The sequence below is a fragment of the Oryza sativa genome, chromosome 3 (genome assembly GCF_034140825.1).
Source record: "Oryza sativa Japonica Group chromosome 3, ASM3414082v1".
Classification (NCBI taxonomy): Eukaryota; Viridiplantae; Streptophyta; class Magnoliopsida; order Poales; family Poaceae; genus Oryza; species Oryza sativa.
In genome coordinates, this window is record NC_089037.1 from 21,110,510 (window position 1) to 21,127,845 (window position 17,336).

General features: G+C 42.3%; 2 protein-coding genes across 2 annotated transcripts; both read left to right on the top strand.

Annotated features, from left to right (window-relative positions):
* Positions 1-1,570: 1,570 nt before the first annotated feature.
* Positions 1,571-6,536, top strand: LOC112938248 (zinc finger BED domain-containing protein RICESLEEPER 2). Its single transcript, XM_066308483.1, has 3 exons — positions 1,571-1,823; positions 4,021-5,940; positions 6,287-6,536. The coding sequence occupies exons 1-3, from the start codon at positions 1,571-1,573 to the stop codon at positions 6,298-6,300; spliced, it is 2,187 nt and encodes a 728-aa protein (XP_066164580.1). The 3' UTR covers positions 6,301-6,536.
* A 4,318-nt stretch (positions 6,537-10,854) lies between these two features.
* Positions 10,855-16,477, top strand: LOC4333262 (peroxidase 27). Its single transcript, XM_015773052.3, has 4 exons — positions 10,855-11,363; positions 11,904-12,092; positions 12,675-12,873; positions 15,841-16,477. The coding sequence occupies exons 1-4, from the start codon at positions 11,112-11,114 to the stop codon at positions 16,245-16,247; spliced, it is 1,047 nt and encodes a 348-aa protein (XP_015628538.1). The 5' UTR covers positions 10,855-11,111; the 3' UTR covers positions 16,248-16,477.
* The last annotated feature ends 859 nt before the right edge of the window (positions 16,478-17,336 follow it).

The window sequence follows — 17,336 nt, forward strand, 5'->3', positions numbered from 1 at the left end:
ATTTTGTATATTCCGTTAAGTAAGGAAAATATGGAGCGAAGTCAACGACGTGATTTTAGGATCTCATATTGCATTTGTTAAGGCTAGAAAGGCTGTATCAGATGGTGCGCATTGGGTGCGAAATTATGGAGTTAGCTGATGAAGGATGGATGATGGCTGGAGACCGATTCCTGTTGATATTTCTGAATGACATTACAAGAAATATATATTGTTAAAGAAAGAATCCGCAAGCGCACGGATATACCATTGTAGCATTTCACCCAAGAGTATTCTAAAGTATCGTATTTATTTAATCCCAAGGGAAGATTGTAAGAGAGAACTATGCTAATAATGTATATATGCCACTTGTATGATCAGAGTCTAAGCATGGGTTAATATATTTATAGGGTAAAGTGACACGAAGCAAAGAACTCATATCTCTCACTAATCATTCCTAAGCTATGTGGAAGAAGAAATAGAAAAACAATCAATTCTTATAATAATAGTATACACTCAATCTTAGTTTACATCTATTAGTATACAACCATGTAGCCAATACCCCCTAACAGTGCCCTCCTGGTGCTTCGAGGGACCACTTCGGATTGCCGAGTTCCTTACGACAACCTGTCATGGTCCAACCGGGGCTAAATACGGAGGAGTACCCTCCCCAGGAAAGTTTCTTAGGAATATATACTATCGTGGAGGAATGCCCGTACTGAGCTGTCATCATCAGCGGCTCACCTCGACTGACCTGTAGCATATATGCCCAGATAATGATACTTAATAATCTAGACACCACGTCTACATTATTAAATACTACTCTACATCCTCCAAGATGACATAGAGCAACCGAATAACCGGACACTAAATCCACACCACTGCACCTCCCTGGTAGGCTGACTACACGACTATACCGATGCAAATAGAAAGTAAGGCCGATACTCAGATAAACTAAAGTACCGAGAGTATATAAAGAATAACATTTCATTACTTCCGAAAGTCTTACAAAAGAAATAAGAAAAGCTACTAGAGCCATACCCGAATTCCTCCAAAGACTCCGAGGACAACGAGAGCTATTCTATTCTACTCCACTTAGCACTAGACACTACTAGAAAAACGATTTTTCATGGCGTTGGCCTATTATTTTCGCTTGCGGGCATACGCGAAAACCGCCAGCAAAAACATATCGAGGGGTGGGGGGCCATGGACCACCAGCGAAAACCGATTTTTGCTAGCGGCCACGCTAAGAGGTTCGCCATGAAAAATACTCTATTTTTTGAGGCGGACCTCTTAAGTGTCCGCCAGCGAAAAATCACGTTTTCGCTGGTGGTAGGTAAGAAAGACCGCTAAAAAAAATTCGAGGCTAATAAAATCCACCGCCCACCCACCAGTCCCATCTTTATCCCTTTTCCACCGTCTCTCCCGTCTCTCCTCCCTTCCCGTCTCTCTCCGTCTCTCCTCCCTCCCTTCTCCACCGCGCCAGCTCGTCGCCTCCCTACCACCGCCGGCTGCCATCACCGCAGCTCCACCGCCGCATATGACCGCCGCTCCGACCCTCTTCTCTTCCTCTTCCAGCTCCCTATCTCCCAACATGGAGTGCGCGGCGAAGGCGGCGGCGAGCTCGGGCGCGGGCAGTGGCGACTCGGGCGCGAACGCGGCGGCGCTCGGGAGTAGGCGGCTGCTCACGGGGAGGGCGGATCCGCCACCGCTAGGCCGCGGGGAGGGCGGATCCGCCGCCGCCGTGCCGTGGGGAGGCCCGATCCGCCGCCGTCGGGCCACCGGGAGGCCGGATCCGCCGCCGCTGGACCACGGGGAGGGCGGCACCGACCTCGACGCCGTCGACCGTGCTCCCGCGGCTGGATTTGATTTTTTTTTCTCTTTTTTTTTGCATGTTGTTCCAGATGATGCACATGTTTTGATCTGTGTAAATGATGTTTGATCTGTGCTGATGATGATGAGTAAATGATGTGTAAATTCGTGTTTGAATTTGGAAATGAGCATCTAGATGTGGATTTGAATTTTGAAATTTAATGAATCAAAACATGGGGCTTCATGTGTATTTTTGCTGGCGGGCTCTGCAGCTGCATGGGTATTTTCGATTTAACACAACCGCCAGCGCCGTCTTAAGCCAACGCCAGCGAAAATGGATTTTTGCTGGCGGCTGGCTTAAGCCAACGCCAGCGAAAATAGATTTTTGCTGGTGGTCAATAACCGCTAGCGAAGATCTTGATTTTCACTGGTCTTTGCTTTGTGGCGGCTGCAAATTCCGCCAGCAAAAATCCAAAATGGCCGCCACGAAAAATGGTTTTCGTAGTAGTGAGAATACTAAACTAAAGTTCCTGGCCCTCAAAAGCTTCGGTAGGGTGTGGTTTACTTGGCACCTATCTGAGAAACACCTTGAACTCGACCAGAATATAAAACAACGGCTTGTTGGCTGCTACCCTGTGAAAAAAACTTACATTCAATGAAGGAGTGGTACCATGTCCTATGAATTGGACACCACCACTTTTGGGACAAGAGTAAGCTGATTGGGTCGATCTGACATGGTCCTCCCAACAGTGGGATAATTGATCGGGAGCATCGATGCTGAGTAGACTTGGAAGGTTACGGGCCCGATCCAAAGGAGGGTGAACATCGATTGGGTTGTATCTCCCTGATCAGAGCGATCATAAAAGCCTTCATTGGAAAAAACTTCCTCTCGAAGCAGTGGCGGAGGATGAAAAAAAATTTAGGTGTGGCAGCAGCGAGAGTTAGCACATATCAAAAATATAGGAAAAAACAATCTCAATGCACGATGTTGTACGACACAACATTATCTTAATAACAAGCCCTAATCACAAGTTCACAATTCATCATCCATTTGCAAACAAGTACAAATAGAAGAGTAGATACTTAAAAAATGCCTCAACTCCTCAAAATTCAGACTTTCAACGATACATTGCATACATGTAGGAACTAGTGAGTGAGGAAAGATATTAGATATATGTAGAATATGCAAAACAAATAGCAAAGATTAATTAGTATAGTATATTTGAGGTTGATAAGATAAATAGCAATGAGTGGCTAGAGTGATGGCTGGTTGAGCGCTTGGCTTGCTTTTGCTGTTGTGCCCTCCGGCCTCCGTGCTGCCCTGCCTGCGCGATGGAGGTGGAGGAGATGGGGTTCCACATTTACAGTCACACAGAGCAAGCACAATTCGGCCTGCCAGTGGGCTGACTTTGTTTGGATTAAGTGGGCTGGATCCTCATTTGGATCCTTTTGTTGGATTGAAACGGCCTGGGATTTCATTTTGGACCGGATTGAACTGGGCTTACAAAACATGTGGATTGGTTTGGGGTGGATGCAGGCTGAGTAAAATAACTGATTCATGGACTGAATCCACGGGACTAATCCATGGACTGAATCCACACGCTAACTCATCCTCCTCCTCGCGTCCTCCGCTCCTCCTCCTCCGCCGCCGCTGCCACCATTGCCACCGACGGCGTCGCTGCTGCTGCTGCTCCTCACCACTCCGTCCTCACTGCAAACGGCTGCGGCCCCACCGGCTCCCGCTCGTCCTCCGCTTCAGCGTCATCTCCCGGCGTGCTCCGCGCCTCCGCCAGATCACGATCTCCTCTTCATCGGCGCCAAGAAGTTGCTGCTGCTCGCCACTTCGACCTGGCTGCAAGCGGCTGCAGCTCCACTGGCTCCCGGCCTCCCGCTCGTCCTCCGCTCCGGCGTCATCTCCCGGCACCGCTCCGCCAGATCGCCATCTCCGCTCCGTCGGCGCCAAGAAGCTGCTGCTCTCCTCCATGCAAGATCTGTTGCCGTGTGTCCCTGCCCCGGCCCCCACAAGATCTAGCAATACTCTCTCCCTTCAAGATCCAGCAAGTATTCTCTCCTTTTCAGGACTTATGACTTATGCCTGGTAATACTGATTTGGAAATACCTCAGATTGATAGTAGATTCTACAAGATTACAAATATGGGTTGAATTAGATTCATATTAATTTGGCTGTTTGTAGCAGATTGAATGTTAATTTTTTAATATTGTCACAAGCAGGCTTATTAAACATGTCTACACACAATTCAGAAAGTTCAACTGGCAATAGTTCTAGTCATGAATTATCTTTACAACCACGTAAAAGAGCAAAGGTGTGGGAACATTTTGAGCAGGAGCTTGTTATGGTAGATGGTGTCCCCAAAGCACAGTGCAAATATTGTCGGTTAATGTTGACAGCAACTAGAAAATCAGGAACTAGTCATCTCATAAACCATGTTTGCGACTCTTGTCCACTAGTTGAGGTTGAAGTTAGAAATAGGTTCATAGCAATTGCTCGGAAACAACCCGTGGAAAATTTTGTGTTTTATCCTAGAAGGAGTGAAGAATTGATGATAAAATTTTTCATCCATGACGAGATACCATTTCGAAAAATCGAAGATCCTTACTTTGCTGAGTGGATGGAGTCCATGCAACCAACCTTTAAAGTTGTTGGTCGCCAAACAATTCGTGATAAGATTTACACCTGTTACATTAGGATGAAACAAGAACTGCATGATGAATTACAAAATATTGATTCACGTGTGTGCCTAACATCAGATATGTGGACCTCAAATCAAAACTTAAGATATATGGTTGTCACGGCACATTATATTGATGCAGAATTCAGTCTGAAAAAGAAAATCATAAGCTTGAAGCCTGTGAAGTATCCACATACTAGCTTTGCTATAGAAGAAGCCATGATGAGGTGTTTGACTGATTGGGGCTTGAGGGGCAAACTATTTACTTTAACTTTGGATAATGCTAGTAATAACACGGCTGCTTGTGAGGAAATGGTGAAAAATCAGAAGAATGAGTTGTTATTTGAAGGTAGACATTTTCATGTTAGGTGCTGCGCACACATCCTCAATTTATTGGTTCAAGATGGAATGAGGTTAATTCGTGGGGCAATACATAAGATACATGAGCTCTTGAAATACATAGAAAATTCAGCCTCACGTATCCAAGCGTTCAATTCAATTGCCAACAGTTCATGCCTTTGTTCAAAATTTGGTTTAACTGTTGATGTACCTAACCGTTGGAACACAACTTTCAAAATGGTTTTAGAAGCATTGGTCTATAGAGCTGTCCTTAATAGTTATGCCAATGAAAATGGTGAGGTTGCACCATCTGACGAAGAGTGGCTGACTGCTGAATCAATTTGTGAGTTTCTTAAAGCCTTTGAAGAGGCTACTAGACTTGTGTCAGCTGACAGGAAACCAACAGCACACTCATTCTTGCACTTGGTTCTCTGCATTCGCCATGCTTTAAGTGATTTTGATTCGCAAACAACTAGTATTTTGACTCAATTGGCTAGTGCTATGCATATGAAGTTTGCTAAGTATTGGGATGAAAAATTGCCAAACAATTTTAATTTGGCACTTGTCATTAGCACTGTCTTAGATCCAAGAAGAAAACGAGATTATTTGGAATTCTTTTATGCCAAGGTGTCTCCCAATATGAATGAAGCTGAAACTAAAGTGGATTCTGTTATAGAGTGGATGAAGTCTTACTTTAGAGTATATGAAGGAATTGCAAGGAGAAGGGGTGTATCCTGCCTATCACATTCTGGGCAAGGAGAAGCTAGTGGTGTAGGCTCGCCAGTTCTAGGCAAAAGAAAACTTGACCAAGAGTTTGCTATTTTCAAGTCAAACCGAACACGATTACATAAGTCTGAGATTGAGACATATCTAGAAGAAGTTTGTGAGGATGATAGTAAAGATTTCGATGTTTTGGCTTGGTGGAAGAGAAATGCTAAAAGGTTTCCTGTACTGGCAATTATGACTTGGGATTTTCTAGCAATTCCACTCAGCATTGTGCCTTCGGAATCAGCTTTTAGTTGTGGAGGAAGGATACTTGGAGACACAAGAAGTTCCTTGACACCGGATATGCTTGAGGCACTAGTTTGTGCTAAAGATTGGTTATTTAAACCGAAGAAACAAGGTAATTAAATGTATATTTTTTTGCCTATCTACTACTAGCTAGACTAACAAAGTAACATTGTTTCTTTCTTAGCTTGTAAGAAAACTTGGTCTCTATAGTTTGCATGATTATTCTCAAATTAACTTGAAAACTGTAATGCAGTTGGTAGCTGATGCTTGTATGTGTGGCCATATCATTTATTTTTGTACGCTAACTTATTCTAAAGTATGATGGTCTGAAAAGGTAGTAGTTTTTTGTATGATGGATTTTAGCTCTAAGTTGATATTTTACACTTAAATTTTGTGGTATCAGTATTATTGAATCTTTACTGTAACCTTTTGGTTCTACTCTCTTGATGCTATTACAGATCAAAGCACCTGAGATGGATGAGCTTCAAGAGAGTAGTACCACTTTTTGGTTGTGGGGATAACCACATCAAGCAATCACATCAGAGGATCATGGCTTGCATGCTAACTGATTTGAGCTGCGGAAGTAGCATGCTTCTACATGTTAAACTAACTATTCGTGTAATATTGACAAAGTGTTGTACAAATTTCCTGACTAATTTCAGTTGTGCCTGTGTTACTGTGTGGCTGTGTCACTATGTGTTTTTGTTAGCCAACTGTTGTGTGCTTGTGTGTTTTGGTTAGCCATGGGTAGAATCCATGGGTTGCCTGTGGGGAACAACTTGCGGGTTGGATTGGATCGGGTGGATAGAATGTGCAGGTGGGGTTGGGTGGGGTTTAGAAAATTATTTTGTGGGTTGGTTTGGATTGGGTGGGCTAGTGTAGTTGCTTTTGGGTTGGTGTAGGTGCGAGGTGGATTTGAAACCACTGGCAGGCCTGAACACAATGGGCCTACTAGCTACCAACGAGAGGCCCAGCACGGCCACGCGCGGACACGCCCACGACGTGTCTCGGTCATCGCTCGTCTTCCTCCAGAGTCGCCGCGCTCTCTGCGTCCTTTCCGGCTGGCGGTTGCCGCTCTGTGACATGAGGGGGTGGGGGGTTAGCGGGCGGCGCGAGGTATGGCGAACGCCACACCTCGCCCTACCGAGCCCTCCGCCAGTGTCTCGAAGTCATCTTGATAATACCTTGGAGTACAGGCCCTCTATCTAGCTAATCACTTTCAACGGGTTATACTCGACCACAGTATTTAGGGACGTAAGGTACTACTGATAACAAGGTATACATGGCATACATGAATATGGAATAAAGAGGACATGGGATAAAAATTTTATACAGGTTCGGACTTGATATGGGTAATGGCTCTACTCCTATTTACATGTATTGATTTGGAGTATATCACATCAAGTATAAAAGAAGAGCAAACTAGCTAAACTACAATATCATTGGAGTCATGAAATAATAACAAGGACTTTATTCTAATTTTCAAAAGCTAGAGAAGCTATAGTCCCCATTAGCCTTAAAAGCTTTGCCTCTCCTTCTAGTGTGTGTTTGGTTTCGGGATGAAATAGGATATGTTAGACTCATCCATGTATTTGGATGGAATGATCCTAACTATCAGTTCGGCATGAGGGGTGTAATGGTCCTAGTTTTCAAGACATGGCCCACATATCAACACGAGAGAACTCTAGCTTTGATTGGGAAAAATGCCAACATAAATTTTAAAGGAATATTATTTTTAGATGATAGACACACCAAATACCCTCAAAAGTGGGCTCGATCCATCCTATCCTATAAAACCAAACACATATGAGTTCTAAGGATCAATCATAGTTCCTGCTTGCTTCTTGCTTAAAATAAATCAATTCCTAACTACTAAAATGATTGCGAATCTAAAAATATTATATATATTGATTTATTTTATTATAATAGAGGGTGCGCGTAGAAAACAATCCTAACCGGCAGGAATTGTGAGCCATGACCAAAAAATAAATAGCAAGAGGACAAAGGAGGAAAATAAAAGCAGTACCAGTAGCAGTAGCAGATATCGCCATATCGGCAGGCGTGGCGGCTGAAATGAGGGCACAATGCAAGGCGAGCAGCCGAGCACGGTCGGCAGTAGAGCATGACTTGGAGAAGCACTTCAGCAAGAGTTTGGCCCGTGTGCCGACCCACCCGAGGGCATAACAGTTGAGGCCGCTCGAGCTTGCCGACGTACGACGGTGACCTTTTGTACCTCGCTCAAGTAGTAATACACGGTTTTCTATACATCTCCAGCTGCAAAACATGCATGTGACACACCCCACCGTGGTACTTGTCATAATGAACACCGGAACATGCATGCCTTGATCCTTAATTTGAAGGGTAATATCAAGAGTAGCTTAATTAGTGTATGGCTGATTGGCGAGTAAAAGCTTTGGTCAAAGTCGCCTCTAAGCTAATGAAACTAGCAAGCTATAGATAAGATCAACCAGGACATACGGCAGAAGATTGGGCCATCAGGCCGCATAGAAAAGAAAGCAAATAATCTCCCCGACCCCACGTGGTCCGCACTTGGGGTCCTGTATGCTTGAAATCCGATCGCATCGTAATTCCATCTACTACTGACTGGCTGCTCTGTTATACGACTAGCTAATTTAATAATCAATCATCAACCAATTAATTAATCCGCAGGAAATGCAGTAAACACGATTAACTATAACAGAATATCCCACAGCGCAACATTCACCGCAGCTACCGTTGTGGTACTCTCTTCTCGTTCGCACGCTGGTCGTACTTTTCACATTGAGTTCATGATCGAGTTGTACCAAGCTTTGATCAGTACTTTTTCATATATAAAATAAAAATAAATTATGAAACACCAAGTTTGTAAAATTTTGTGCAAATATTAAAAAAATATATAAGACATTGCCTTTAATGGTAAAATAAATCAGGGCAAAACAAATGATAATTACATACTCCCTCCTTTTATATTATAAGTCGTTTTATTTTTTTTCTTCTCAAATTTCTTTAAGTTTAATCAATGTTATAGAAAAATTTAGCGACATCTACAACACCAAATTAGTTTTATTAAAAGTAATATTTAATACATTTTGATAATCTGATTGTGTTGTGTTGGAAATATTTATATATTTTTTTATAAATTTGATCAAACTTAAAAATGTTTGATTTGGAAAAAAAAAGTAAAAGTGACTTATAATATAAAACGAAGGGATTAGTTTTTTATAAGATAAATAGTCTTATCCAAAAGTTAAAGATGACCAATATGAAAAAAAATAGTTGCCATAGAACATTCGACAATTACTCCCTCCATCCAAATCTAAGGCATATTACTTTTTTCATTGAGAAAAAAAAAGTACCAAGGATTATACGCCTGCATGCAAACCAATGAGGAGTATTAAATATTAAGATGGTTATTCGGGTTTCGATTTCCAATCAATAATTTAATCTAGCACTACAAAACAAAAACACAATATTTTTATGTAAGTCTTAGATGCAGGAAGACTATATATACACACACCTATCTCATTTTGAAAAATAATAAATAAAATATCCTTAAGACTTTTGAATGGAGGATGTACATTATAATTACACTGCGATATACTTAACTTATATAAATTACTACTCCCTATGTTTTTTTAATACATAGCATTGTTGACTTTTATTACAAACTTAGATCATTCAACTTATTCAAAAATTTGTGCAAATATAAAAAAATATAAGTAATGTTTAAAGTTCCTTTATTGATAAATCAAGCCACAACAAAAGAAAAGATATTTACTTAAATATTATTCATTTGAATAAGACGAATGGTTGTAAAAAATTAATGGCTTCATATATTTAAAAAATAGAGATAGAATAAAATAAAAAAGACCACATAGGCACGGTGGCTAGCATGCCTATGTGCTATGTTATGCTATGAGACCACCTATGTGGTCTTTTTTTAAAAAAGACAACCTATGTGGTCTTTTTTTTAAAAAAGACCCCAAGCGATCGATCCCCATCCACCCCTATACTCTCCTCTCCCCCCTTCCTCCTTCCCTTCTTCTCTTCCTACTACACCCCAATTATCTCCACCCCGTAGGAACTACGAGATCACCTCGTAGGAACTACGTAATTTAAAAAACAATAAAAAATATAAAGTTGAAAAATTTATTTATAGAAATACTATATAAAAAAATATTTGAATTCAAATTCAAATTTGAAACGGATTTGTAAACTTTTGACTTATAAACTTTGGGTCTATAAACTTTAGGTGTATAAACATTAGATGTATAGAAATACCATATATAAAAAATATTTGAATTCAAATTCAAATTTGAATCGGATATAATTCAAATTCAAATTTGAATCGGGGATGTAAACTTTTGACTTATAAACTTTGGGTCTATAAACTTTAGATGTATAGAAATACTATATATAAAAAATATTTGAATTCAAATTCAAATTTGAATCGGATATATAAACTTTTGATTTATAAACTTTAGGTTTCTAAACTTTGGATGTGTAAACTTGAGGTGTATAAACTTTAGGTACATAAATTTACTAAAATAAAAAAGTAATGTGGTGCCAAAAAAAAAACAGGTGGAGGGAGAGGGCGATACGAATATGATCGCTGGGGCAATCGATCGCCCCTTAGCAATCTGGCTTCTCGTACGAAAGTCCGCCTTGTGCAGCTATGTCAAAAAAAAAAAAATCTTCACTCCCTCAAACAAATCTCCACACGATCTAACGGTTTCACAAACGGAAAGTTTTGAGGGAGAAACTGTCAAGGTTTTTTTTTTAGCAAATCCAAAAGAAAAGAAAAACCCGGAGAGGGTAATTTGGCCCGTCTGTCAGCATCTGATCCGCGATCACCAGGATATTCTGATGGCAACAACTAGCACTGGGTTAATCAGCATAGGTCGATCGCGCGCCCTGCTAGAGTTTAATTACATTTCAGATAACATCTCTACCACGCTGTCACGGTGCTAAAATCCCGGAAACCCACGCCTAATCACATGGCATCATGCCCATGACAGCCGGGGAAACAGCAACTCCATTTATATAACACTCCCCAAGATCTCGTACTCCGTAGATGGCATCCACACATATACACACACTCCTCGACTCCTTGGCCCTTTATATACATACACACAGGCACACGTCCCACTCACTCGCTGCCTGCTCAAACACACACACGGCACTCCATTTTTAACAAGTGTTTTCTCTCTGACAAGCCAGCTGCACTTAAGCATTGCTAGAGCGCTAAGCTACCTGCAGCGTAGTGTAGTGTAGTGTACTGCCATGGCAGTGCGCGTGCTTCTTCCTCCTCCTCGCCGGTGGTTCTTGCTTTCTTCTCTGCTGCTGGTGGTGGCGGCGGCTGTTCCCGTCGTCCATGGATACGGCGGCGGCGGTGGGCTGACGGTCGGGTTCTACAAGGAGTCGTGCCCGGAGGCGGAGAAGATAGTGCGCAAGGTGGTGGCGGCGGCTGTCCATGACGACCCGACCACCACCGCGCCGCTGCTCAGGCTTCACTTCCACGATTGTTTCGTCAGGGTAAACTAAAATGCATTATTACTACTTGTCTCGTTATTTTCTTTTTATAGATTGAAGTCCAAATGTCATCTTTACTCTTTTACTACTGATTCAAAGGTTTCATTATTCAAAGCTAAAAAAAAAAAGGGTTTAACTGTGAGCTAGTGAAGGTGAAAAAGTAAAAAGGAGGAGAGGATAAGATATGTGGGTTAGCTAGATTCCTTCAAAATGGGCCTTTTTTCTGCATCCTGTTTGATTGCCTTTTTGAGTGAAATGGCATCCAAAGCCGGTCTAAAATGATGAGATGCAGTCCATCATCAGTCGTCCACAAACTAAAGTGGTGACCCTCTGAAACTTTCTGTATAAAATAATCATAAAAAAACACTAGTAATCCACTCACAAGCCCTGACAAGTGCCAAATTTTTTCTTTCCACAAGACAAACATCCGCAATGCCGTAGATGAAGTGGTCTGTACAAATTAAAATGTGCAAATTAGCATTCTTTCAAGACCATGATTGTTTGATCGATATGTTACCATGGAATTGGTCGATGAACGTACAGGGGTGTGAAGGATCGGTGCTGATCAACTCGACCAAGAAGAACACGGCGGAGAAGGACGCCAAGCCGAATCACACGCTGGACGCGTACGACGTCATCGACGCAATCAAGGAGAAGCTGGAGCACAAGTGCCCCGCTACCGTCTCCTGCGCCGACATCCTCGCCATTGCTGCCAGAGACGCCGTCTCCTTGGTAATCACTAGTACCTCCGTTTTAAAATAAATATAGTCGTGAGTATCCGTGTCTAATGTTTAATCATCCGTCTTATTAAAAAAATTAGTCACACATAAAGTACTAGTATTTACCCTCCGCTTTCCAATGTAAGTCATTTTAATATTTCCTATATTTATATTGATGTTAATGAATCTAAATATATATTAATATTAATATGAATATGACAAATGCTAGAATGACTTACATTGTGAAACGATGGAGTATGTTTTATCACCTAATAATAATAAAAAATACTAATCATAAAATATTTTTAAATAAGAAGAACAATCGAATGTTGGAGATTAATAGTATAAAACTGGACTTATTTTGGGACGGAGGGAGTAGTAATTAATGAAGATTATTAATTAATAATTCCATCTCATACCTTAATATGTTGAAAAATTTTATCACAATTTTAATATAATTTTTAATATAAAGTTTGATCTCTTTTAGTACTGGAGATATCGTGAGAGATCATTTTACACTTAAAAAAATATTGTAACTCTCAATACCTTATCAGAAACTGTAAAATCACTCTAAGATGCAAGTCTTTGTGCTTAGGCAACAAAGGCGGTGAGGCAAGGACGGTGGAGCAAGGACGGCAACTTGTACGAGGTGGAGACCGGCCGGCGAGACGGCCGCGTGTCGAGCGCCAAGGAGGCGGTGACCTACTTGCCCGACTCCTTCGATGGAATTCGCAGGCTCATCACCAGGTTTGCTTCCAAGGGCCTCAGCCTCAAGGATCTGGCTGTTCTGTCAGGTACGTAGCCACATATTTAATCTCCATTCAGCCTAGCTTTCAGGCGTCACACATACAGTTTCTTGCAGACCAAAAGTGTTCAAACTTCACCTGATGAGATATTGAGGATATGTTTAGTTCACGTCAAAATTGGAAGTTTCGTTAAAATTGGAACTATATGACGGAAAAGTTTGAAGTTTGTATGTGTAGGAAAGTTTTGATGTGATGAAAAAGTTGGAAGTTTGAAAAAAAAAATTAGAACTATACTCGGTCTGAAATAACATATATAGTAAAAATTTTGAATTGGCTTCATGTGAAAACATTAAAAGATTCTAGTGGATTCACCACGATAGCATTCCAATAGTGGCAAAATTAGACCATGAGTAGTTTCCTGTTCAGGACAACATGTAGTTGCCGATATATCACCCGTGCACTTCCAATCATTACTTATACAAATATGCAAGGAAAAAAATATAAAGGAGATAGTATGACATCATCTCAGTGAAAACATAATGATACCGTTTTCACACCACTGAATTTTTTTAGAAAAATATAGCAATATTTTTAATCCAAAACAAACATATTATCGTAATATATACAATATTAAATTTAGTAAAACTAATTTATTTTGTGTTATAGATGTTGCTATATTTCTCTACAAACTTAGTTAAATTTTAGAAAAATGATTAAAAAAATCAAAACGTCTTATAATATAAAATGGATTGAGTAGTTTTTTACGCGGTTGTTGGGCATCCAGTTCTGCGGCAATGGCTGCAGCAGTCAGGTAGCTTACTTGTGCCTGTGTACTCATAGTGGTTGCAGCTGCTCCGTTGTCTGGCAACATGAATAGGGCCTATACTAAGAGTGAAATATTCCAAAATGTAACAAATTGACAACGAAGTGGTCAGTACTGGTGATATGTATTTAATTACTTTCCAATATTTTTGATTGAATTATTTCAGGTCTAAACCCCCTGTTCAGTTAAAAATTTTGAATAACAACCATGTATATGTAATTTTTGTCATGAGGTCGATATGATGCCCTACTTGAAACCCATTGTAGTTTTGTATGACAATGTCGACCGTCAAAGCTAGTATCAGACAGAGCATGAAGTCACATGTCTCTTTTACTACTGGCCTATTGATGTCGCGTGTAGGAGAAACTATTACGATTTGAGAAAGGGCCTGTAGAGCATGAAGTCACATGTCTCTTTTACTACTGGCCTATTGATGTCGCGTGTAGGAGAAACTATTACGATTTGCGAAAGGGCCTGTAGTCTGTAGCCTAGTGTTTACGAGAGCCTCAGTAGCATCTAAGGTTCTAGGTTCGACTCTCTATGAGAGCGAATTTTCTAGGATTTAACGGTGTTGTGCTTTCAGTGGTAGGCGACGTACCCGTCGACAGCGAGGCGCCTGTGGTGACTTCGTCAATATCAAGGATTCGCCGGCCTAGTCTTCGAAGATGCTCATAGGGGTAGGGTTTACGTGCGTACGTTCATAGGAGTAAGTGCACGTGCGTTGTGAGTGTCTGTGTTGTACTGTGTAATTTCAAAAAAAAAAAGAAACTATTACGATTTGTTCAAAGTATAGAACAACATCACACATTTCAAGGAATAATCAATTACTAATAAGGGGATAAACGGAATATGGTCGGTCTCAAAATTGCCAAAATGAAAATCAGACGCAGAAAATATAAAAAATCAAAGAATGCTGCAGTACAGACGTAAAGTACCACTGGTGGAGAAATGCTTTTTAGTCCTAGTTCGTAACCCCCTGTAGTCCCGGTTTTTCAACCGGGACTACGAATCCGGGACTAAAGATCGCTATCTTTAGTCCCGGTTCAAATAACCGGGACTAAAAATCAATCTTTAGTCCCGGTTGATGTTACCAACCGGGACTAAAGATGGAAGAATCTTTAGTCCCGGTTGATAACACCAACCGGGACTAAAGATATTTTTTCTTTTTTTTTTCTGCTTTTAATATTGAATATTGATTTCACACCATCCCCTCCCATATCCAAATCATCACATATTACAGAACATCTCCAAATCCTCAAACAAATCATCTCCAAATACATCACAAACTCTTAAAAAAATTACATCACAGGGTTCTAAAAAATTCATCACAGATTCACATCTCACACAAAAATACATCACAGATTCACATCTCAAAAAAAAAAAGAAAAAAAATCCGGCCGGCGGCCACTGCCGCCTCCCCTCCTCGCATCCGCGCCGGCCGGCCAGCGCCGCGTCGGTCGCCGCCGAGCGGCCGCCCACCGCAGCCGCCGCCTCCGCGCGGCCCCCGGCACCGCCGCGCGGCCTCCCGCGCCGCCGCGCCGGCCGCCCACCGCCGCCGCCGCGCGGCCCCCCGCGCTGCCGCACCGGCCGCCGCGCAGGCCGCCTCCGCGCCGTCCCCCGCGTCGCCGCCTCCGCGCCGACCGCCTGCACTGTGGTGAAGGAAAAAAGGAAGGAGAGGAGGGGAGTTAGAGATAAGGAAAGAGATAAGAAGTTAGAGAGGAAAAAAAGAGATAGAGGGAGGAGTTTGTTGTGTGGACGGGAAAAGAGGATCGGTACTATGGATTATATAGTGTGTTTTGATTTTTATTCTCGGTTAGTAACACCAACCGGGACTAAAAATAGGTTTTTAGTCCCGGTTGGTGTTACTAACCGGGACTAAAGATCATAGGGCCCTGACACAGCCTGACATGGAATCAACCGGGACTAAAAATGAACTTTAGTCCCGGTTGGAGTTACCAACCGGGAGTAAAGATGATTTTTAGTCCCGGTTGGTAACAACAACCGGGACTAAAGATCTTCCTCTTATTAACCGGGACTAAAAATCATTTTTAGTCCCGGTTTTTAATGGAACCGGGACTATTGTGGATATGGGTCGACCGACCAAAGATGGTTTCTCTACCAGTGTACCCTAGCATTCTTAAAGATTATTTAACTTTGTTTATATTCTTATGCATGACACTTTGAACTTTCAGGCGCCCACGCGCTGGGCAACACGCACTGCCCATCGATAGCGAAGCGTCTGCGCAACTTCACGGCGCACCACAACACGGACCCGACCCTGGATGCGACGTACGCCGCGGGGCTGCGGCGGCAGTGCAGGTCGGCCAAGGACAACACCACCCAGCTGGAGATGGTGCCCGGCAGCTCGACCACCTTCGACGCCACCTACTACGGCCTCGTCGCCGAGCGGAAGGGCATGTTCCACTCCGACGAGGCGCTGCTCCGGAACGACGTTACCAGGGGGCTCGTCTACGAGTACATGAGATCGGAGGAGAGCTTCCTCCGGGACTTTGGCGTGTCAATGGTGAACATGGGCAGGGTGGGCGTGCTCACCGGCAGCCAGGGGGAGATCCGGAGGACATGCGCCCTTGTCAACTAGCAAAAGCTGCTCCATGCTGATTTGGTGCCCTTCGCCGATATCTCTGTGTACCTGATCACCTAGAGACTAATAGGAGTGTCGTCTGGATTAATTAGGGATTATATTATGTCCAAGTCTGAAATCTATGTGAAACAAATTATTGCCGTTGAAACATTTGCTAGAATTGTAAGAAAAAAAATACGCAATGACGGGGCATCATTCTATTTTAGTTTAAAATTCTATTTTAACAATTAATCCATCCATAACTTGTTTTTAATTTAAACATTTACCACTTTCATCCTCATTGATTTTGTGGAAAAATTTTGCTGCATTGTGATTACTAGTCATCAACCCGTGTATTGTATGGGCTAATATTAAAATATTAATCATATGCTAAATACATATGCGAATAATGATTATATGATTAACTAAGAATTGTGAAATTAACTTTTACGAGATCTAATTGCTAAGGAATCGAACCCCTTATTCGTTGGCATGGATCCTCCTTTTACAGGCGAATGGGAGTCCACCATACCAATACATGTATGTAGAAGCAGGGCCCACTCCAACGAAATCGATATACTTAGTCTTGTCAATGTCCCTCCTGACATGCCAGGCGAATGTGTCAGTTCTCCCACAACTGTTAGATGGTGCTGAGTTTGAAGAAGTTTCCATCTAGTTATATCATGAGCCCATGGGTCAGCCCATGGGACAGCTGATGGAATATTGGGCGGTGGACGCCTGAGGACGTGACACGCTGCCTCTCTCTTACTCCTTTGGTTGATGTGGCATGTAGGAGGCTACATACGGTGCCACCACCAAGATGCAGATGCGGGTAGCCCCTATAATGATAATCATGAGGTTAGCTGCAGTTAAACCACTAGGCCATCCTAGGTATACAGAGAAACCCAGGGCGAGCCCAGGGCAGGAGGCAAAGCCCTCGGTGATGAGCCCAGGGCTTGTGGCATGCCCAAATCAAGGGGGTGTGCCAGGGACTATCGTGTTTTCAGGACATAGTGCATGCCGGGGGCATCCAACATGCCCAGGGCGCTCGCATCAACTCCATCGCTGTTTTATAGATTTTCTTCTTGACTCGGACAAGCTTCTCCA

Excerpts from the sequence above, each read along its gene's own strand:
- LOC112938248 (XM_066308483.1), top strand. The coding sequence starts at position 1,571 with ATGGAGTGCGCGGCGAAGGCGGCGGCGAGCTCGGGCGCGGGCAGTGGC. Across the intron at positions 1,824-4,020 it reads CGACCTCGACGCCGTCGACC|GCTTATTAAACATGTCTACA; the intron begins GTGCTCCCGCGG and ends TGTCACAAGCAG.
- LOC4333262 (XM_015773052.3), top strand. The coding sequence starts at position 11,112 with ATGGCAGTGCGCGTGCTTCTTCCTCCTCCTCGCCGGTGGTTCTTGCTT. Across the intron at positions 11,364-11,903 it reads TCCACGATTGTTTCGTCAGG|GGGTGTGAAGGATCGGTGCT; the intron begins GTAAACTAAAAT and ends ATGAACGTACAG. Across the intron at positions 12,093-12,674 it reads CCAGAGACGCCGTCTCCTTG|GCAACAAAGGCGGTGAGGCA; the intron begins GTAATCACTAGT and ends CTTTGTGCTTAG.